The 22,983-nt window shown below is 34.4% G+C and overlaps 1 protein-coding gene across 3 annotated transcripts in view; it reads right to left on the bottom strand.

The window, feature by feature from the left end:
- LOC116103685 (COBW domain-containing protein 1) overlaps positions 1–22,983 on the bottom strand; it is a 44,960-nt gene that overhangs the window by 19,423 nt on the left and 2,554 nt on the right. For all 3 annotated transcript variants that reach the window (XM_031389982.1, XM_031389983.1, XM_031389984.1), the window contains exons 2-9: positions 21,656–21,742; positions 19,222–19,318; positions 17,138–17,229; positions 11,905–11,964; positions 10,783–10,820; positions 4,672–4,718; positions 2,899–2,985; positions 513–557 (exon numbers count right to left, since the gene is read on the bottom strand). In XM_031389982.1, coding sequence (XP_031245842.1) covers positions 513–557; positions 2,899–2,985; positions 4,672–4,718; positions 10,783–10,820; positions 11,905–11,964; positions 17,138–17,229; positions 19,222–19,318; positions 21,656–21,742 — 553 coding nt within the window. The remainder of the gene's footprint in view (positions 1–512; positions 558–2,898; positions 2,986–4,671; positions 4,719–10,782; positions 10,821–11,904; positions 11,965–17,137; positions 17,230–19,221; positions 19,319–21,655; positions 21,743–22,983) is intronic.

A 22,983-nucleotide genomic window follows, 5' to 3' on the forward strand; every position in this document is an offset into this window, starting at 1 on the left:
GAGCAAACTAATTTGTAAAGAGCATTCAGACAACATTTAGGTCTTACTTCTATGTCCTTGTCAGAGTACAGTTAAGTCACTTATTTTCTGAGACAGGGTTTCTGGCTACCCTGAAACTCTCTCTGTAGATTAGGCTGGGCTCCAACTCAAGAGATCCACCTGCCTCTGCCTCCCAAGTGCTGGGACTAAAGGCATGTACCACCACTGCCTGTACTTTCTGATTTTGAATGTCTATTCTTAACTAAAGGCTAATTTATTTGTTGGTGGTATTAGTGATAGAACTTTTTGCTTTTCTTCCTCCCTCCCCACATCCGCACGTAGGCCAGGCTGTCCTTGAACTATCTATATAGTCAAGGATGACCTTGAACTTCTGCCTCTGCCTCTATATCCAAAGTGCTGAGATTACAGGCATGTGCATTATATACTTTATGCAGTATAGAGTCAAATTCAGGGCCTTGTGCATATTAAGCAACAATCTCACAACTGACATATACCTCCATTTCTAATAGTACCTTGATCTCTGAGTTTCTAGAACTTTTCCCAGTCCATTTATTGATCTGAAATAAAAAGCAAAAGAAAGGGATTTAAAAAGTGGTGATTTTTTTTAAAAAGCACACAAAAATTATTCCTAAAACAAAAAGCAAACAGACACAATGTAACAGAACTTGTAAAAATGGAAAACAACTTGCATTTACTCTTTTCTTTCTCTCCTTCACCCTACCTTTTGTTTTGTTCTGTTTTGGTTTTTTGGGTTTTTTGTTAATAGCTTAGAATTCTTTCTCTTCAAACCACAAATCTGGCACAATCTATGTGCATTCAAGAAAATTTGTTACTACAAAAAAAGAAAAAAGAAAGAAAGAGGTCCTTCACTTTAGGAAAAGGATTAAGGATATGGCTCAGTGGTATAGTCCTTGCATAGCATTTGACTCAGTGGTATAGGCTTGACTACCATGTACAAAACCACTAATTTTGACCTCAGCATTGACAAAAAGAAGGGGGGGGGGAAGATTCATAAGAAGTAGGGATTCTTAATGTTCTTGTATACTCAAAACTTTTGCAAGACAGCCAGCCAAATTTTATACATACACATTGTAGAAATGGTGAACACAAAACACCAAAATAAAAAAAAAATAAATGGTTCCGTTGGTATGCCACAAAAAATACTTTAATTCCTTTAAACACTGTTAATACTTATATGTTTTTGTCTTATTAATTCCTTTTTCTTTAGAGGTACATGTCCAAATTATGTGCTAATGGTTCCATATGTTCTCATGGTTCTTTCTGTGCACAGTAATTCTGACGTTAAGTCTCATTTTTAGATGACTAACTTATTGCTAACTAACTACTAACTACCACTAAAAGAGTCTTAATTTTCTCTTCAAAGAAACAAACCTCCACTGTAATGGCTCAGGAAGCACTCACTGGCAGGGGCTTTGCAAAGCTCACCAGCATTTTCACAGGTCTCATGAGTACTTAAAGCAAACTTGTAAGATAGGTTTTATTCTTGTTTTGCAGATGATACTCAAGAAGCTTAAATAAACCCCCTCAGAACAGGGAGAAACAGACCAAGAATTACAACCAAAGCAGACTTCAACCCCCATATTTCTAAACACTATGCAGTATTATCTGTCTTCTATATGAGAAAGTACTTTTTGTAGCAAAAGCTAAGGATACTATTATTAAAACAAAAAAAATATAGAAAAAAAGTATGAATTTCTTTTTCTTGTAATCATAATCACTAGAAATGAGTTAATGAGTTATGCATTTTTGATTCAGTTTTATACCATATACTATATAAATTAGTGGTACTACAGTCAACATGTGAGGCCAACAGAAATGATATTAAATATGGTAATGCTAATCCATTATAAAAAGCTCTATAGTCACTAAAAGTGACCAATAAGAAAAGCTACTGAAATATATGGCATTGCCTAGTTTTAAGTATTACAAAATAATTCAAAACACAATCTCTGGACTTTACTCTCATTTGAAAAGTTCACCTTTGGCTTCAAAAGGAATGGAAGTCTCCAAAACAGCCAGCAAAATGACTGATTACTTCTTAATAACACAGTATCACTCATACTAGTCTATTTTGATTACCCTTATACATAGGCAACAAAGACATAAAGCAAAGGCAAAGGACAGTTGACCACTAAGGAACCCATTAAAGTCAAGGAGAGTTTATAGGGAAGTGACACAATATGAGCAAGATTTCATTAAGGAATGGGAAGAAAAGAGAAGATAGGATCTGCAGATGAAAATACATAATATTATATATTATAAAGGAGGGATAGACTCAGAAACTGGTAAGTGAGAAAACAGTAGTTGGGAGCCGGTAAGACAGACATATGAAGAAGTAAATTAACTGTCTTAGGGAGTTAAGGAGGCTCACCCTTAGGAAAAGAGTCAAAGGACAGACAGGAAATAGAAACTCATAAAGAGAGTCAGTCAACCCAGAATATCAGCCAAAAAATTCTGAATTATGTTTTGTAAGAGCTGGAGAATTACTTTATATATTTGTATTTATTTAACAGTCAATTAGCCAAGAACAATATATGTGATTCCTTTATGATCCTTGAAGCAAGTCAACCTTGGACCTTATCTTAAATTCCTAAAGAGCAATAGTCATGGTTTAAAATATTTTACATATTAAAATTTAGATTTGAAGGCATTTAACATACTTATAATTTCCACTGTTCATTAAAACTGAAGATAGTTTTATTTTTAATTGGCATATAAGAGCTATATGTAATAATGGGGGCCATGTGACATTTCAGTGTGTACAGACTATTGCACTTCAGTAAACAGACCTAGCTCCTCCAAATTTATCATCTCTTAATGGTAAAAACACCAATCTTTCTTCTGGCTTTTAAACTACAATAGTCAAGTGTACTGTACCTGACAGTTGTTCTTAATTTGTTTAGCTCCTCTTCTGAAACCAAGTCTGTTTTATTGATGAGAATCATGTCTGCCAAAGCAACTTGCCTAAAAGAGCAAAGAACAAGTATCAAAAGGAAAATGTTAAGAACTGACAAAACCATAGAAACAACATATTTAAGTCAACAATTCAATAAATAACTAGCTTGGGTTCAGTTTACTCCCAACCTACTCACTCTACAGAAGAATCCCATACATTACTTTGTAAGCTCATCCAAAAAGTATTATTTACTGATCATATAAAGATAAGCTTCCAGAGTACTAGATCAGAGAACAATTTTTAGTTTATGGTGTGTGTGTATGTGTTTGTGTGTTTGTTAAAGAAAAGCATAAAATTTAGGTATCTACTATGATGGGAATAAAGATAGCCTAGCTGATAAAAAAATTATAAAATTTGTCATAATTTTCAAAGAAATATATAAAGTTCACTTAACATTAAGTAGTTTGCTTTAAAAAGCTATATTTCAAAACATACATCAAGCCGGACAATGGTGGCGCATGCCTTTGATCTCAGCACTTGGAAGGCTGAGGCAGATGGATCTCTGAGTTTAAGACCAGCCTGGTCTACAGAGTGAGTTCCAAGACAGCCAGGGCTACACAGAGAAACCCTGTCTCTAAAAAAAAAAAAAAATCAAGATCTTCTATTGATACCTTCTTCATCACTATGAATATATATTACTGTTACAAAATAGATACACATAAATCCCAGTTAAAGAATTCAATTGATAAAATACTATATAACATAACATTATTTTTCTCCATTCCTCAGGAAATTCTAACCACTGGACTACTATTTTCTAATCCTGTTCTTTTACAGGATTAGAAATAAAATTTAAAAAAAAATGAGCAAAATTGAAAAAAAAATCTTACAAAATGTGTATCCCAACCCTACTTCTGTGTAAGTAAACTTATATGGCTAAAAACAGAATGCACACATCTCCAAATCTTTAAATTGGAGATATTCCATTTACTCTTCCATGAACTTTACATTTTCTATTTGTTTTATATGTATTTTCTCCAATAACCATCTTGGTGAGAAAAAGTTACAATCATACTTAAATTCATTTTAACTTAAATCACAGTTGTACAATAACACAACATTTAGAAAGGATTACAGAATTCAATAATATTTTCAATAAATTGAATTCAGTAAACCTCAAGATAACAAGGAATCGTTTGTCCTCAGCCTTTATTTTCTATCCCAGGAGGCCTCACTCTTAAGTCCAGCAGCATATTTGATTCCAAAACCTTCATCTCATTAGTAAAAATATACCTAGGGTAAGGAACGTTCTTTAAATATTTGTAAGTCCACAAACAAAACAAAAAAAGAACTTAAAAGTACTTAAAACTGTTTTAAGTACCAAATCAAAAGTATTTCATTATTTGTTCCTCTGTACTGAGTAGCAGTGAGGAGTGAGGCAGTTTTTAAGGGAGCAAATTAACTATCTTCAGTTCCAAAGGGGCATGAAAATAAAATGCTTCTAAATGTTAAACTCTTCTAAATTCATAAAAATCAGTTAAGTCCTATGCTCACCATTCATTTTATCCCACAATATAAATGGCTTAAATAAAATGCTAGTCATGTGTTCATGATGGGTAGACAGTGATAATGTATGGAGGAAAAGAAAACAAATTTGCCTTAACTATCTTTTTTCTTTTTTCTTTTGTTTTTATGTTACTTATCTTCTATTTTCTAGTTGGTTGGCAATTAATATAAGCTTTAAATATGAATACCTAGTAGCTTCATTGACAAGGCCATCAGGTTTTTCTTCAGTTAAATGCTAAACAAAACAAAATTTTAAAAAATTACTATAATACAACACAAAAATCTAATGTTAACACAAAGGATTTTCTTTTAAAGCTACCTTTCTTGTCTTAATTAGAGTTTAAGTTCCATTACTAAATACAAATTTACAGAAGACTTGGTTCAGTTAGTTAGTTACTGCATATAATTGACTTAGAAGGCCATGAGGTACTTTTCCCCTCCGAAAGCAGTCCCTCTGTAAATACTATTTATATCCTGAAGTCATCTATGCTAGCATTGAAGGGTTAGCAGAGGTTATATTTTGAAAATTCATGTTTTCAACCACATGACTCTCAAAAGAGACTCCCTATCACAAGAAAAAGCTGGCTACTGAGGACTATAGACAACTAGATTATATTAGCACTTCATGTTTTAATGGAACTTTATAAATTATTTAACTTTTGCAACATTTTAACTCATTTAGGCATCAAGACAATGAGAAGTAGCATATATATACATATACATGTATATGTATATGTATGAATATATATATATGCATTTATTGCCCTTACCCATCATAGAATACTGTACTTTTACATACCACCACCAGACTACTTTTTTCTAAAAGCATACTTGATAGAAGTAAAGTGAACATTATTTAAGATCTTTTTTTTTATTAGATATCTTCTTTATTTACATTTCAAATGGTATCTCTTCTCCCGGTTTCCCCTCCGGGGGGAGGGGGTGGGAGAAACAAAAAAACAAAAAAATCCTGTTCCCTTCCCCCTCCCCCTGATCATCAACCCACCCTCTCCCACTTCCTGGCCCTGGCATTCCCCTACACTGGGGCACAGAACCTTCACAGGACCAAGGGCCTCTCCTCCCATTGATGACGGATTAGGCCATCCTCTGCTACATATGCAGCTGGAGCCATGAGTCCCATCATGTGTGCTCTTTGGTTGGTGGTTTAGTCCCTGGGAGCTCTGAGGGTACTGGTTAGTTCATATTGTTGTTCGTCCTAAGGGGCTGTAAACCCTTCAGCTCCTTGGGTCGTTTCTCTAGCTCCTTCATGGGGGACCCTGTGCTCAGTCCAATGGATGCCTGTGAGCCTCTACTTCTGTATTAGTCGGGCACTGTCAGAGCCTCTCAGGAGACAGCCATTTCAGGCTCCTGTCAGCCAGCACTTGCTGGCATCCACAAAAGTGTCTGGATTTGATGACTGAATATGGGAAGGATTCCCAGGTGGAGCAGTCTCTGGATTGTCTTTCTTTCATTTTTTAAAGCTTTTTATGCTATGTACAACCAGTCTTATGGAGAATACTACTTAATTATTGCATAAGAGAATATGAAGAATTACCTACAAGTTACATCATATTTATCACACTAGTTTCACAATTCATGGGGAGGTAACTATCATAGCTTAGAACTTAAGACATGTTGATGATTAATAATAGACTTGGTTACTATTATAGAGGCAACTTTTTTTCCTTCTAAATACTATTTAGTAGTTTAACAAATACTATTTAGGTGTGACAGAACCAAAGTCATGACCATGACATAGTCATTTCATTTTTTAAATACAATTTTATAAATTTAACCACACACTTCCCAGTTGCAAAGTTTACAGAACACAGAGTGTAATGTATCATCAATAAGTTATTCCATGCCAAAAAGACCAAATTTAATATTCATGCTTTCATAATTATTCTTGGCTTCTTACTATTAACAAATCCATTCAGCATGATATTCTCTGGAACAGTCCATGAATGACTTGTAGTTAACACTCCCATTTATTGATATAAACATACGAATTTTGTTATTTGAAAAAAATCTACCCAACATGTGACAACACATCTCTTTCCACTGAGCATTCTATCTATTAAAAAATGATACACCTGCCTCTGCATGATACTACTCAACATTCTTTAAAACTGAAATATTTTTCAAGATGCTCTATTAGAAGCTTCATCTGCAAGCATATCAACTGACGTATCTGACTGTACTTTGTACATGTGAAAAAGATATTAAAACAACTTTAAAATTCACAAAGCAACTTACAAAGGTTTGAGACATTTTTTTAACGATAAAATTTCATTTAGAAGCCGGGCAGTGGTGGCACACGCATTTAATCCCAGCACTTGGGAGGCAGAGACAGGCGAATTTCTGAGTTCAAGGCCAACCTGGTCTACAGAGTGAGTTCCAGGACAGCCAGGGCTACACAGAGAAACTCTGTCTCAAAAAATTTTCATTTAGAGCTAAATGGCACATAACAAGACTTGATTTTTACCTTTAGACAGAAAGGAAATATTACATACAAAATAACTTAAAACCTCCCAAAATAAGTCTGCCAATTTATACAACTTGATTACAAATACATGTGACAATCACTGGAGAGATAAATGCCTTGCCTATGCACATATGGAAGCTTTCTAAATATAAAAAGTAATAAATGTATACTAACACTTGTTTTTCTGAGTATCAGTACTACATTTCCCATATGAAATTCCTATTTCCCAAGCTAAGCTTAGCAAAAAAATCCAAAACTTTGTTTGCCACTCAAAAGTTATTTGGTCATAAGTCAGACTTCAATTTAAAAAATAAGAACAAAAGTGTAAATTCTAATGTCCTAATCTATACATATAGGCATACAATTTAAAAGTTTTATAAGATTTAAAAAAGATACCAATCTCCAAAGACTTCCTCATCTCTGCTAGAGACCATAGCTTTTGTTTATATTTCAAAAATGGCAATAATAATTTTGGTATCAACGAACCCAACAAACCAACATATTCAAAAAATAAAGGTTCAAACTCACAGTGTGACCTACAACAACAGCAGAAACAACAAAAGAGGCGAGGTGACGGTCAATTGATACAAGTCCTAGTTTCTCAGGAGGAGTATATTCTGGAAAGCTAATTCAGCGTGACAACTATAATTAGGATTATGGGATGGAATACTAGAAATTTTCAGTTATTGCATCCTCTAAGCTAGCAAAAACTAATAACTATGTCAGTGAGTGGACAAGATTAACACTTGATTGTTCCACATTGTTTGCACAACATATACACAGACAGATCAGGATAGTAAATTGTATGCCTTAAATCTATATGATTTTTATTTGTGAGTTATGGCTCAACAAAGCTGGGGGACACAAAGAAATGATTCAAAATAAATTATTACTATAGTCACAAGTTCAAGAAGAGCTCCAGGAGTGCTTTCCTGTAGAAATAAAGAAAAAAGCAAGACCAAAGAAAATAAATCAAAATGGTCTAAAATTTCATTATCTGAGAAAGAACTATGCTGACCACAGTAGAAACAAATCCAATGTCAAAGATGTCAGACATCAGACAAAGAAAAAGGAGAGAAATAGCAGCATGAATTTTGTTTTGTTTTGTTTTGTTTTTGTTCTTTTCAAAGACTGGTTAGAGATCTAATGTGCTTTCAGCTTTGAAAAAAATTATTGCATAATGTCAATCTATTTACTTTCCTGGCCTTTTCAAACCCAAACTGTTTTCTGACTGAATTGTTTCAACCTCTTGTGCAATACAACAGAAGACTCAAAAAGAAACCTCTTACTTGACCTTTTATGTGTAAACTTCATTCATTGATTCTATTGCATTAAATGCTGTCACATTTGTAGAACTAAAAAGAACAATGTCAGTGCCTAGATGTCAAGCCTTGAGAATAGAGAGCTGTCATTTTAAGTTGTCCAATTCTTTGGCCATGATTAAAAAATGAATATTTCAGATCAATGGGTGACAATCCCATTAGAGTGATAGCCTATGATATCAATTACCACTTCAGTTTCAATTTGGCTGGCTGGCCACAGGGTACCATTTCTCAGCTTTACTTGTGATGGGCTGGCTCTGTGAAGCATGACACCCTTAAATTGCTGCCCATTATCCAACTGTCATCACTTGTACTGCCTCAGAATTCTTTGAATCACAAGCAGCTACTGAGGTCAAGCTTTGCAACCAGAGGAATTGGACAAGTTGGCAAATTCTTTATATAAAGGCAAAGTTATTTATCTGACATATGACTTGGAAAATCTAAAGTTTCCATTATCCTGACAGTATGTCAGTTTTGTGTAGGTATATTGATTTAATAATTTAAGTGGTTTTATCAAGGTGGCAAGGGGTTAAACATATACTACATTTGTATTATTCAGAACATTGCTTTGTTTGAGGGATCTTTATCGTGCCAGAAAAAGATTCTATTTAATTCCTCTCTATATATAACTATAGATATAAAACTATTTCTATAAACATAAAACGCTAGAGTTTGACTTTGGATATAGCATGTTAAATGTATACAAAAAAAAAGCAAATAAAATATCCTAGCTGCTATTTTATGAACTCCAAATTTGTGAATCAACTTATAGAGGAAATTAATTCAAACATGCCTTAAAAAAATGTTCAAAACAAAATTTGAAATTTTTTGGTGCTTTCTTTTTACTATCTCCATTCATACTTTTAAAAAATGTTTTGAAAATAGTCATTAAGGTGACATACAACTTATCTTTAAAAAGAAAATTCATTAAGCAAAGTGTGGTGACCTTCAGCAATAATCCCAGCACACAGATCTAAGAAGGAGGAATATGAGTTTGAGGACAGCCTGGATTCCATACCAAGTTCAAGGCTGCATGAGCTAAATAGTAAACCCTTCAAACACACACACACACACACACACACACAGCAATTAAGAGTTTTTCTAGACAAAACTGTAATATTTGCAGTCTTTCTTTTATTCCTAGTCTATTCATAAATTTAAATTCTAAACTCTAGAACAGGATTCAAATTATCTCAAATTAAGGTACTAAGAGAGTAGGAAGGGCCTGTAAAGTAGACTGATAGCCATTTGGACAGACCGGATAAATTTTCCTAAAACATAATTTTATTGAAGATTTGGAAGAAAAACCAACATAAAAATTAAGTTAGACACACCAAGGGGTAAAATATTAAACTAACTTTTAAACACTGAATTTATACTTCCAAAAAATTTTGTTTGTTTTCTGAGATAGATTCTTACTATATAATTCACTATGTAGAATTCACTGTATAGAATTCACTAAGCCTAGAATTCACTATGTAGATCAAGCTGTCCTCTAACTCACTGACATCCGCCTGCCTCTAGCTCTCAATTTCTGAGACAAAAGGTGTATGTGATTATAGCCAGCTTCTATGAAATTACAAGTTTGTTCACAATCCATGTGCCCAGATAGGTAGTGGGCTAGATGGCTGAGGCTAGGATAGAGGCCAGCTTTATTCTCCAAAGGCTTTTGCAACATTTGTTTCTTTAAAAATTTTCTCAGTTTACTTGAAAACCTGGGAAATGCTATTTTATTTTATGCAGCAATAAGCTGTTAAAATTTAGTTCATTTTATAAACTGGGACAAACCTTAAAGACCTCAGCAGTTAGCAAAAGTATTCACAGAAGAGTATTATTTAACAGAGTCTTTCCTTATATGCACTAATTTTTACTTCTTCAAAATTAAATAAATCAGTATTTTGTTTTAAGAATAACTGATGTGGCCGGGTAGTGGTGGCGCATGCCTTTAATCCCAGCACTTGGGAGGCAGAGGCAGGCGGATTTCTGAGTTCGAGGCCAGCCTGGTCTACAGAGTGAGTTCCAGGACAGCCAGGGCTACACAGAGAAACCCTGTCTCGAAAAACCTAAAAAAAAAAAGAAAAGGAAAAGAAAAAGAAAAAGAAAAAAGAAAAACTAATGTACAGTTTGTATTTCCTAACAGTTTATAACAAAAACTAAAAAAAATAAGATCTCATATATTAGGCCGAGTTTTTTTTCTATGAAATCCAATAATGGGAATGGATTCTAGTGAGAATATATATCCAAACTTTATCCTGACTATGTAACCTTATAAAATATCATAGTAACTCCAATTTTTATCACAACACCCAACCAGATTAAAATAAATACTAAGTTTAAAAGCACACAATAATAATAATAACGACAATAACAATAACAATGGCACATACAAACAAAGTGCATCTTGAAAAAGATTTTTCTTAAGAAACAGATAATACAACCAATCCCTCATTCCTACTCCTTGACAATTAGTAAGTTATATTTGTTCAACTTACTTTTAATCCATATTTTGAATCTACAACAGTTATGATACCTATAAAGAAATAAATATATTAGTCATTTTTTAAAGTTATCAGTATTATGTAACTATACTTGAAAAATTAAAACATATTTCAGTTCATAAATGCTATTCCACAAAATATTTTTCCTCTAACTAGTGTGGCACTTTAACTCAATCTCAGGAATAAGCAAATATGTTTCAAATATATACTAAATGACTAGCTCTGTTTCTAAGAAACTAGAAAATTTATAAAATAAAAAGTCAACAATAAAATAAAAATTCTTTGGTGTTTCAAATCCAAACTAAGACAAATTTCATAATACATAGTAAAGTAAGAAAAAGTATACAAGGCAAGTTATTTTTATTTTCCCAGTCAAAATGAATAAAGTGTTTAAAGAATCTGAGCCGTCTTAAGCTATTACATCCCTGCCCTCTGCTAATACACCTAGCTCACAAAAGCAAAGCATCATAGCGAGTACCTAAGTTCTCAAAAGATCGATTAGCTCAGCAATTTCGGGATATATGTCAAATCATTTTTAAAAATAACAGCAGAATCTGAGGATGTCTATGAAATCCAACAAGCTGCATGCTATATATATTACTTCTCAATAAAACACAGCTACAATGATTCTTATCCTCAAGTCTACATGATTGGTTTAAAAAGAAAGGAGAGACAACAGGAGAAAGTGAATATAATTGCCACACTAAGAAAGTAATATCAAGCTTATAAATTTATACAGACAAGAGTTAAGTAGCCTATGTGTGTTCAGAAGTATTCTTAATTCTTATTTTCAAGGAAAAATGAAAGCAGAGAATGAAAGATCATTCTTTCCATTGTCTTCCTGACTGCCTACAAAGCCCTAACATTATACTAAGCACACCATAGCAACGGAGGACACAGGCAGTCTGTGGAGTAACTGAAAGGAAAGCCTCAGTAGAAGTCCTGAATCAGAGATATCAATAGCTAACCATCTGGTATTATTGCTTTCTAGGACTTTAGAATCCCTATGAACAAAATTTGATTCATCAATGGTATAGGAATTAAAACTGCAATACAAACAAAATGAGTCCAACCATAAAAATAAATGTTACTTTAAAAGAAATTGTTTTAACTTACCATCAAGATAAATATCACTCCCTAACTCAGCATCAACCCAAAATATAGAAGCCACTGCACCTGAAAATACATAGTATAATAATATTCATCAAATAAAGTATTTCTTCAAATTGTCTTAATTTTCACCAATTGCTTTTAGACACACACAAACTAAGCCTGAACTTCAGTCTTCTCATGGGAACTGCAGTGAGAGGACGTTGCAAGAGCTGCAGTCATCCTGCTCCCCTCCCTGTCTCTAAACAGTAAACTCTTAACGCTCATCAAAATAATGTGCTTACTGATGCCAAAACCATTTACTCATCACTACTGTGCAACAGTTTAGGCACAATAGCTGAGTATACACAGGACTTTTTTTTTCTCACTTCCTGAATATGATTATCATATAGTTCACAAATAAGTCCCTCCTAAGGAAAAGCAAATAAAACACATTAACTCCAAAAATCACTTACAAAAGTGATTTCCCAAAAGTCACAATAATTTTACTTGTAATCTTTATAAAAGAAAAGAACAAGAAAAATTACAAGTTCTCTGATAGTAGTCATTCATCATCATATATTTACTTAGCGCTGAACATAAATTATTCTTAGAAAATAATTTATAAGAAGAAAATTAAAACTTATTTTTGACAGGAGCTGGTTTAACACAAAACCACACATCCTGATTAGTGTGCTACAATATAGAAAAAGGAAACTGACAGCAAGGGAAAGTATTTGATTTTTCTAAGCATTACCATCCCAGTTAGTGATGGTGCTGTCTAGAAGAATGAACATGGGAGCAAATGAGGAGAACTGAACTCATTGCACTGTCTAAAGCTGTCTACCTACTCTGACAAGATGTGGTTTCCCTAAGCATCACTCTGTGTCACAGTGAAACACCTGTCAGCTGTTTACAGTGATTACTCATGCAAGATATAGCAAGGGCCACAAGATCTAATGGTTTCCTGATACCTATTGATTTTTCTCCCAAAAACTTAATAGTTTTCCGATTTGACTGAAATAGGATTTGTGAGTAACAGGAGCAGAATCAATGTCTGTCCTCTTTGAGGAAATTACTTTACCATGACAATTATTTAGCTAAGAACCAGAGAGTGTCAATCTCCTAAGTGAGAAACAACTGAATTGTCAATAAGAATTATTCCCACTTTCTTGGCTAAAAACATGGTTTTAATTAATAAAGGAGAAAAGAGTAAATCTACTGCATCATGACACTAAGCACTGATACAAAAAATTATTAATTTCTTCACTTAGACAAATGCATAGGTGTGTTAACATCACAGTTTTGTAACTTTAAAAACTCATTGCTGTTCATCCAAGTATATGGCTTTAAGTCTTAATGCTTACCAAGATGAACTGTAAATTTATATTATAGCTTTTATTCTAAAAATCATTTCCATGTAATACAATCCTTACAGGATGCACAAGAACCATCTGTATTTGCTTAGAAGTAGCAAAGATGATGGAATGGAGTATGAGATTCTTCTCCCCAAGGAATACTAGGTAATGTCTGAAGATAATTGCAATTGCTTCTAGGACTATGCTACTGGCATCTCATAGGTAGAAGTTAGGGATGCTATTAAACACTATAATGCTCAAGATAGCACCCTGTGATGGTTTGTATATGCTTGGGCCAGGGAGTGGCACTATTAGAAGGTGTGACCCTGTTGGAGTAGGTGTGGCCTTGTAGGAATAGGTGTGTCACTGTGGGCATAGGCTTTAAGACTCCCACTACCCCACCCCCACCCCCAGCTGCCTGGAAGTCAGTATTCTGCTAACAACCTTCAGATGAAGAGGTAGAACTCTCAGCTCTGCCTGCACCATGCCTGCCTGGATACTGCCATGCCCCCACCTTGATGATAATGGACTGAACCTCTGAACCTGTAAGCCAGCCCCAATTAAATGTTGTCCTTAGAAGAGTTGCCTTGGTCATGGTGTCTGTTCATAGCAGTAAAACCCTAACTAAGACACACCTCTCACAGAAGATAACTGGACAATCTAAATTGTTACTTGTGCCAAGCCTGAGAAATTCTGAACTATATTACAGAATCTCACTTCTTCAAAATCTGATTAAACAAAATTTTTTTTAAAATTTACATGTCAAAATTTTATTAGAACAACCAAATAATAAGAAAAGATCAGTTTCCTAACCATAAATCTTGAAGAGTAACAGTCAAAGTTAGAAACAAAGTTTCTAAGAGATTGTAGTAGTTGAATAAGAATGGCCCCCACAGACTCATATATTTGAATGCTTGGTCATTAGGGAATGGTGTTACTTAACAGGAATAAGAAGGTGTAGTCTTGTTGGAGTAGGTGTGGCTTGTTGGAGGAGTATGTCACAAGGGGTGACCTTTGGGGTTTCAAAAGCTCAAGGCAGGTCCTTCCAGCTGCTTTTGGATACGGATGTGGAACCCTCAACTACCATATCTGCCCATGTGCTGCCAAGCTCCCCACCATGAGGATAATGGACTAAACCTCAGAAACTGTGGCCAAGCCCCAGTTAAGCGCTTCCCTTTAAAAGAGAAGCTGTTGTCAAAGTGTCTCCTCACAGCAACAGAATGGTAAAACAGTGAGTTACAGTGAGTTCCCTAACTCAGTTCCCACCCCCAAAAAGAGGATGCGCAAGAATAGTTTACAAAATCCTACTACTTTAACAGAAAAAACTCCTCAAAAGGCAAGACATAGAACTAACTGGAAAGCAATAAAGGGAAAAAGTCAATGATAACAACAAAGATTTCCAGAATACATTTTTTAATCACTTCTATAGTTGGGAGAATTTGCTTTGTAGGACTGAGAGCAAAAGGAATGAGAGTTCTGAGGTCTAATGATCCCCCACAGTAGCAAGAATTGAGTATGTACTACTAAGTGAATGGGACACACCCAAGATAACCATAATAGGTATTTGACGGCAGAAACTAATAGTCATTTTATCTCATCTGTGTGTCTGGTCACCAATTTCCATAGCTTCCCTCTTCACATGTCCCAGTACTATCCAGCTTTCAAACATACTCAAGAAAACATGTTTTGGTAAGATACTGAAGTTATTAAGGGGAATTCCCCATCAATGCACACAGGTAAAGGAAAGTCCTCTGACCTTCTCACACCAGGCACAAATGCATATATGTGATTACAGCGGAGGAAAACAAATACAGAGAGGCGCCAGGAAGGGAAAGGAATGAAGCGATTTAATAGGACAGACAAATGGCAATGGATTCATTCTTCAAGGAAACATAATCTTAGACATCAAATAAGATTTTGAATTAGCTCTTCATAACAAAGAACTTGAAAGCAATACAAAAACAAGCTTGAACACAAGGAAAGAGTAGAATAATATAAAAAGCTTTATAGCACTTTAGAATCAATTTAATAGCATCATTGCTTAACCAATAAATTAATTTATAATAATAATGAACAGATAAACAAGTATGGTTACTGGGGAATTACTGGCATAAGGAAAACAAAGGTTCATCAGAGTGAATGTAGCTGCAAATGATAAATCAGAACAATGAAAATAGGGCATAGCTTAGTACGAGAGCACATACCTGGCATGTGCAAGGTATTCAAAAACAGTAAAAAGAAAATTAGAAGCCAGTGAGATGGCTGAGCAGGCAAGGGTGCACACTGCCAAACCTGACACCTTCAGTTCAAGTTTGAGGACCCACATGGTAAAGAGAGAGAGAGCCATTCAACATGGTGGAGAAAGAGAGCTGAGTCCTGCAAGTTGTCCTCTGAACTTAGCACCACAACCTACAAATTCATGTTCATTCTTATTTATATATTCATTTTCTATCTTCCTCTTCCTCTTCATCCCCTCTAACCAATTTCCCTTATAAATAAATATATAAACAAATAAATATAATTTTAAAAAGAAAATTAGACTAGTTAAAAGACCAAAATAAAATTCATTATGGAAAACTTGTCTTATTAGTATTAGAACAGAATAATTTCAGCTGGGCGGTGGTGGCGCATGCCTTTAATCCCAGCACTTGGGAGGCAGAGGCAGGTGGATTTCTGAGTTCGAGGCCAGCCTGGTCTACAGAGTGAGTTCCAGGACAGCCAGGGCTATACAGAGAAACCCTGTCTCGAAAATACCAAAAAAAAAAAAAAAAAAAACCAGAATAATTTTAAATGAAAATGTCCTTAAGTAAAGCTTAGAAAAAATGGCTAAAAATAAAACCATTTCCACATTTTTACTAGACTTCAATTGTTTGGGACCTGACTCTAGTGACTTTTGATACACCATGCAAACATTTGGGACCTAATTATTTTTTAAATTTTTTTTATGTATATGAGTGTTTTGCATACATATATATCTGTACCACATATATCCTTGGGGCTCGAAGAGACCCAAAGAGGGCACTGAATTCCCTAAAACTGTACTTACAGTTGGTTATGAGCTGTCATGTGAGTTCTGGGCCTGAACCTGGGTCCTCTGAAAGAACAGCCAGTAATCTTAACTGCTGAGCCCTCTCTCCAGCCCCATGGAACCTAATCCTTAATAGCCAATATTGCCCTACTCGATCTCACGACCACCTATAACTCCAGTTCCAGGGGATTTAACACTCACTTCTGGGTTCTTCGGGCATCTGAACACATATGTACATGCACATACATACATATAAAAATAAATCTTTATAAAAAAATCATAACTTATTCCTACCAACAATTCCAAATCAAGTGGTAATTTTTTTTTTTGTAAAACTTTAAATTCTATTAACAGCTTAAAAGTCTCAAAAAGTACATTGATGACTCTTTTATGATGCAAGCCAAAATTTCTCTTCCTCTGAACAACAAAAATTAAATCCAGAGTAAAGTTTTAGGGCTGGTGAAATGGCTCAACAGGTAAAGGACTTGCTATACAAATGTCAAGATTAGATCCAAAATGTTCACAAAAAAAGCTAGGTAGGCATGCCTACCTACATGTAATTCCACCAAGGTGAAGTAAATAAAGAGAAGCCAGAAACAGGGAATTCCTGAAGCAAGGTGGCTAGCCAGACCAGCCAAAGTGGTAAGTTCAGTTCATTGAGAGACCTACATCATCAACACAAAAGGAAGAAAGCAACTGAAGATGTGTCAGCCTCAAGCCTCTACATGAACAGGCACACACATGAATCCACAGACATTTGAACATGCATACATGGATACACTCCACATACACATATGCAAAAAAATACTATTTCAAATATTTCTCTAAGGTCTCAAAGAAGCATACGTTGGTGTCTAATAATGTTATTTCTTACCAGGATCTGCTAGCCCAGTGGTCTCTAAGAGTATGTAATCAAATTTGCCCTTCTTCTGCATCAGATTCTCTATAGCTCTAAGGCCACTGTCCCTGGAAAATACCAAAAACATAGTAATAACTGATTACCTGAACATTTTTAAATTTAAAAACAATTTAAAATGTAGCCAACAATACAACACAAAAATATTCTTGGTATACACAAATTTAAATTCTAATAAAATATCCAATATTTAACAAAAAGAAAAAAAGGTACAAATATAGACAGAAATATGTAATAAGTTAAAACTTTATTAAAACAAAAAAAAAGCAAAATATGTTACTAACAAAAGTCAGTATTTATTTTACAGCTTTATAAAAGAAAACCAGTAGAAATAATAATAAAATTTATTATCTAGAGTAGTTCAATAAGAAAACTGATTAAATTGAAATTAAAGGAATGTCACTTCATATCATTTAACTCTGGTCTGAATTAGGATGCAATATAATTTCTTTAAAAAGAAAAAAAAAGACAGCATCTAACTATGCACCAGAACTGTCACACTGTCAGTCTCCTGCTTCCACCTCCCAAATGCTGGCATTACAGGCTTTTATTACCCGTTTTTTATTCTTATAATACCAAAAGTAAGGGCAAATATTGAATGTGTTGTCTTTTGGTTAAGAAAGACTTTATAACTACTTCCTCTTTCCAAAAGGTTTGACTCAGTGTCAAACATCTAAGATCACAAATAGCAAGGGAGAAACTTAATTCACTCTTGTATAGACAAATCAATAGCACATGTAGTAATTATGATAATTTATCTGAGAGTTAATTAATCAAATGATTTATCTGAGCTGCTGTTGGATGTCAGTACTCTTCTAGGACTGATGGTAGCCTAGTAAACTAAATAGACACTGCCCATGAAACTTATGTTGTGACATAATGTTCTTCCTCTCTGCTTCTGTGTTCATACTAGGATTTGAACACAGGGCCACACATATGCTAAGCAAGCATGCTACTACTTAGCTACATCCCAGTCTTCTTTTTACTTTTCTGTTTTGTTACGGGATCTCACTAAGTTCCCCAGGCTAGCTTTGACTCACCTTGTATCCCAGGTAAGCCTTGAATTTACATTCCTCCTATATCAGCCTCTCAAGTAGTTCAGATTACAAGTCTGTGCCATCAGTCTTGGCTGGTTCTTCCTTCTTTTTATGTGTTTGTATGTATCAGCATGTGTGGTGACATGCATATGCTCATGTGCACATAGAGGACAGATACCAATGTTGGGTATCTTTCTCAATGGCTTCCCACCTTATTTTTTTCTAACAAGGTCTCTCTCACTTGAACCTGGAGTTCATCAACCAGCTATTCCTCCCTGCCTGGGCAAGGATCGCCAGGGACCTACCAGCCCCAGCCTACCCATCCCTGGGTAACTTTCCCTGTTGGTACTGGGGTTTTACACTTAGGACCTCAAGCTTGTGTGGGAAGCATTTTACCCACAGAGACATCTCCTGGCCCATGGTTATTCTCTCTTATGACAGTCATTTATTTTTTTACTTTAAAAAAGTTGGATATCTAGAGGCTGGAGAGATGGCTCAGTGGGTAAGAACAATTGTTGATCTTCCAGAGGAACAGAGTTAAATTCATACCACCCATATGATGGCTTACAACTGTCTGTAACTCTAATTTCAAGGCATTCAGCACTCTCTCTGGACTCTGAGCACTATGCATAAATGTGGTACACAAGCATACATGCAGGCAGGACACTAATACACATAAAAATAAAAATTTTAAGAAAAAAATAGATTTAATACTTGGAAATAAGACTGATGATTCATTAAACTCAGTGTAATCTTTATATATGAAATAAGTCACTGAAAATAATTTTTAAAAATTCAGTGAAAGAATAAAAACATTAGAACAAATAGAAAATAGCAACAAACAAAGAAGATACAATCTAATAAATGTCTATCTTACTCAAAAATACAATGGTATAAGCTATGTAAGTAAATTCAGTCAAATTTATAAAGGAAAATCAAAGCTGGAAATAAAACCAGCAGACATCTTAAGTCAGCCAACAGATACATAGTAAACCCACGCCTTACTTGACTGAACAGCAGAGGCAACCGTTTCTAAGTTCCAGCCATTCTTCATAGAGTTCTCCATCTTGACTGACAGCTAAGGATTTCTCTACTGCACTCCCTAAAAATATAAACAGACAATTTTTATATTCTGTTCACTAGCCAAAACAACAACAAAAGAAACTCAGAGGAGGATATTCAGAAATAGAGTTTTTTTAAAGATTTATTTATTTTTTATTCATTTATTTAATTAATTAATTTATTTATTTACTTATTTATTTATTCAGCCTGCATGTATGCCTGCAGGCCAGAAGAGGGCACCAGATCTCATTACAGATGACTGTGAGCCACCATGTGGTTGCTAGGAATTGAGCTCAGGACCTCTGCAAGAGCAGAGTGCTCTTAACCTCTGAGCCATCTCTCCAGACCTCTAGAAATGGAGTTCTGAACAGCAGATTATAACCCAAAAACTATAGCTTAGAACATATATTCTTTCACAACTCTAAATCAATCAATAAAACTTTAAATTTTACTAACAGCTTAAAAGTCTCAAGAAGTAAACTGATGACTCATCTGTGATGCAAGCCAGAGTTCCTCTTCTTTCAAACAACAAAAATCAAACCAAAGGAAGTATTTAATTCAGTAAATAGTTAAATTATGATATGCTAGATGATTTTAACTTTTCTTTCTATAAACTTTAAATAGAGCCAGGCATGATACACACCTGTAATCCCAACACTGAGGAGCCTGAGGCAAAAGGATCTGGAGTTTAAGATCCAAAGCAAGTTCTACATAAGCCTAGGCCAATCAGTGGGGCCTTATCTCAACGTAAAAAACAAGAGCAGAACGAATAGATGGCTCAGTGGTTAAGAGCATCTGGTGCTCTTGCAGAGCAGCAAAGTTCAGTTCCCAGAACCACACTCAACAGTGGATGGCGCACTACGACCTATAACTCCAGCTCCAGGGGTTCAAGGCCCATTTATGGCCTCCAAGGGCCTGCACACACACACACACACACACACACACACACACACACACACACGCACACAGAAATAAAAACATTTTTTAAAAAATCAGATGAATAGAGGCTGAAGAGAGGGCTCAGAGGTTAAGAACACTTGTTGGTCTTACAGAGGACCTGGGTTTGATTCTCAACACCCATATGGCAGCTCGTAACTGGCTGTAACTCTAGAGCCAGAGTATCTAAAACCATCTTCTGACCTCCATAGTCACCAGGCATTCATGTGGTATATAAACATACATGCAGGCAAAAACACTTATTTACATAAAATATATTTATGAAATATTAAATAAATAATTTAAGTTCCTCAGAAGACAATTCTAAAACTGAAAAATATATCTCCTTCCCCCTTAGGACTATTATTTGCTCAGTTCTATTTTTTAATAAAGGAACTACCCTGAAAACATTTTTCTTCTCATCTACTGTCAACTTTCTAAATATACTGAGATACTTTTTAAACACTGGGCTTTTTATGTTCTTCCCATAAGAGATTTATGTTCTTCTCTTATGAGACTGTTTTTCTTTTAATTCCATACTAAATTGGTAGTCCTATTAGAAGATTGTTCAGGATTCTAAATATGTAGTAAGACTTGACTTCATTCTCACAAAGGTTTTTGGCCAAAGTTAAACTTTAACTTTAAAAATTAAACTTTTATTCAAATAAAAAAGTCTTACAGTAAGGTTTACCTAGGAAATAAATATACATGAGATGTTTATCATAAGAATGATTTTAGATGTTTTACATACAATGTACCAATGCCAAGGAAGTTTTAAAGAGCAAACAAAACAAAACAAAAAACCATGTATTTTCATTTCATGTTTTAGCTGGGTGATGATAGAGTATTATATAGTACTAAGCTATATACAACATTAATAAAGAAAGTTCAGGAGATGTTGCAAAAGGCAAAAACCATAAAAACTACAAAAAAAAACCCAGTAAGATATAAAAAGTAAACATAACCAGTGCACAATAAAATATCAATTAATTAAAAAGCTAGCAAAGCACTATTAGAAATCCTTCCTTTTTTTTTTTCTTTTTTAATGGCTGAAAGCATAGCTCAAAGAGGCAGAACTTTCTTGGCACAGAGGAAACCTTGCACCACAATCAATCAATCGATCTCATTAAACATATTTTATTTATTTGTCGGGGGAGGGAGGGAGTCATGTTTCATTCAGATGGACTACATAGGGAGGTCAGACTTTTGGAAGTTGGTTCTCACCTGCTGGAGGCAGGGTCTCTCTTGTTGTCTTTTGCCACTACACTACAAACTCCAGGCTAGATTAATAAAAATTAATCCTATTTTTCTGAAACTATTCATAGTAGCTTCACATTATAATACCATCCAATCTTATCTTTAAGTACAGAGCATCAATTCAGCAGTAGAATAAAGGGTCCCAAACGTTATTGTAACATAATAGTTATTGAGCTTCACTTACCTTCTCCAAATTCATTCAAAATCACTGCTATTTTTCTATTATGTTGTTCTGTCAAAATGTAGTTCAGAAGTGTTGTCTTTCCGGCACCTAAAAAATATATTAAAGCAATAAAATTCAAAGACTAATTTTGAGGAAACAAAAAGAATATAAAATATCTTAGTGTTTCTAAGAATTTATGTGCCATTTTTCATTACTTAAAAACAGAACATAGGACTTTAGAGGAGAGATTTAAAAAATCTTTGAAAACTTTGAAACTATTACTTATAAGATATATATATCACTAATGGACATGACAATCAAACTAACACTTTGTAGTGTAAGGCAGGGCTAGCACAAAGATATATTAAGGAGCAAGGAGACTCAGGACTACTGTAGTTAGGAAGAAATACTGTTAGTGTTGCATATGGTTGGGAATCTCAGGAGCAGGATTTGAGAAGTTATCAGTGTCCAGAGTGTTGAACATATTAAGTATGGAAATGCCTATACAGATATATATCTTATAAGTAATTACAAGCAATCTTACAAGTTGAATCAGTTTTCTAACTTAATATGACTAAAATATATCCTCATAATTTATACAGCCATAAAGGGTAACTAAATTTTATATTCAATACAAAGTTGATGAATTATGACTTCTAAGAAATGTCACCTATTTTAAAAAAAAAATGTTGATTTCTTTCATGATGCCCTTTCTTAAGTACAGTTACTTCCCTAAACTTATTCAACCTATTTCAACACCCACAAACTAGCTATAAATTCAAGTTGATATATAGCTACTTTTAGTATGCTTAATCAGTCTATTATTATAAAACTGATTTTATGAAACAGAGTACAGAGGTAGTTAAGTATACACAACAGACTATTCAGCAGAGAAATTCCTAAGACTATACTAACTTCATCCAGCAGGTGGCATAACAAACCTAGTTTGTTCATTTCAAGCAGAAGAAAAACATTAATCTTGTAAACCAAAAATTCCCAAGTTCATAATATGATTTTTAAAAATATCTTTAAACAATACCTTATATTGATTTTTATGTAGGCAGCCATTTTGGTTGTCCTCAATATTTCGCTGTCACAAGCAATAATGCTAAAATATTTTTACACATGTAGTTTGCATATGTCTACTAAAATAGATTTGCAAATTTCCTAGGGTATAACCAGATAGTAACGGAATAACGGGGTACTAATATCTTCAATACTTTAGGTCATACTCATTTTAAAAGTTTTTGAAGAGATGACACTTTAAAATGCTTTGGAAAGCCAGCAGTGGTGGCACACACCTTTAATCCCAGCACTTGGGAAGCAGAGGCAGGTGGATTTCTGAGTTC

Source organism: Mastomys coucha, unplaced genomic scaffold, assembly GCF_008632895.1.
Source record: "Mastomys coucha isolate ucsf_1 unplaced genomic scaffold, UCSF_Mcou_1 pScaffold21, whole genome shotgun sequence".
Taxonomy (NCBI): Eukaryota; Metazoa; Chordata; class Mammalia; order Rodentia; family Muridae; genus Mastomys; species Mastomys coucha.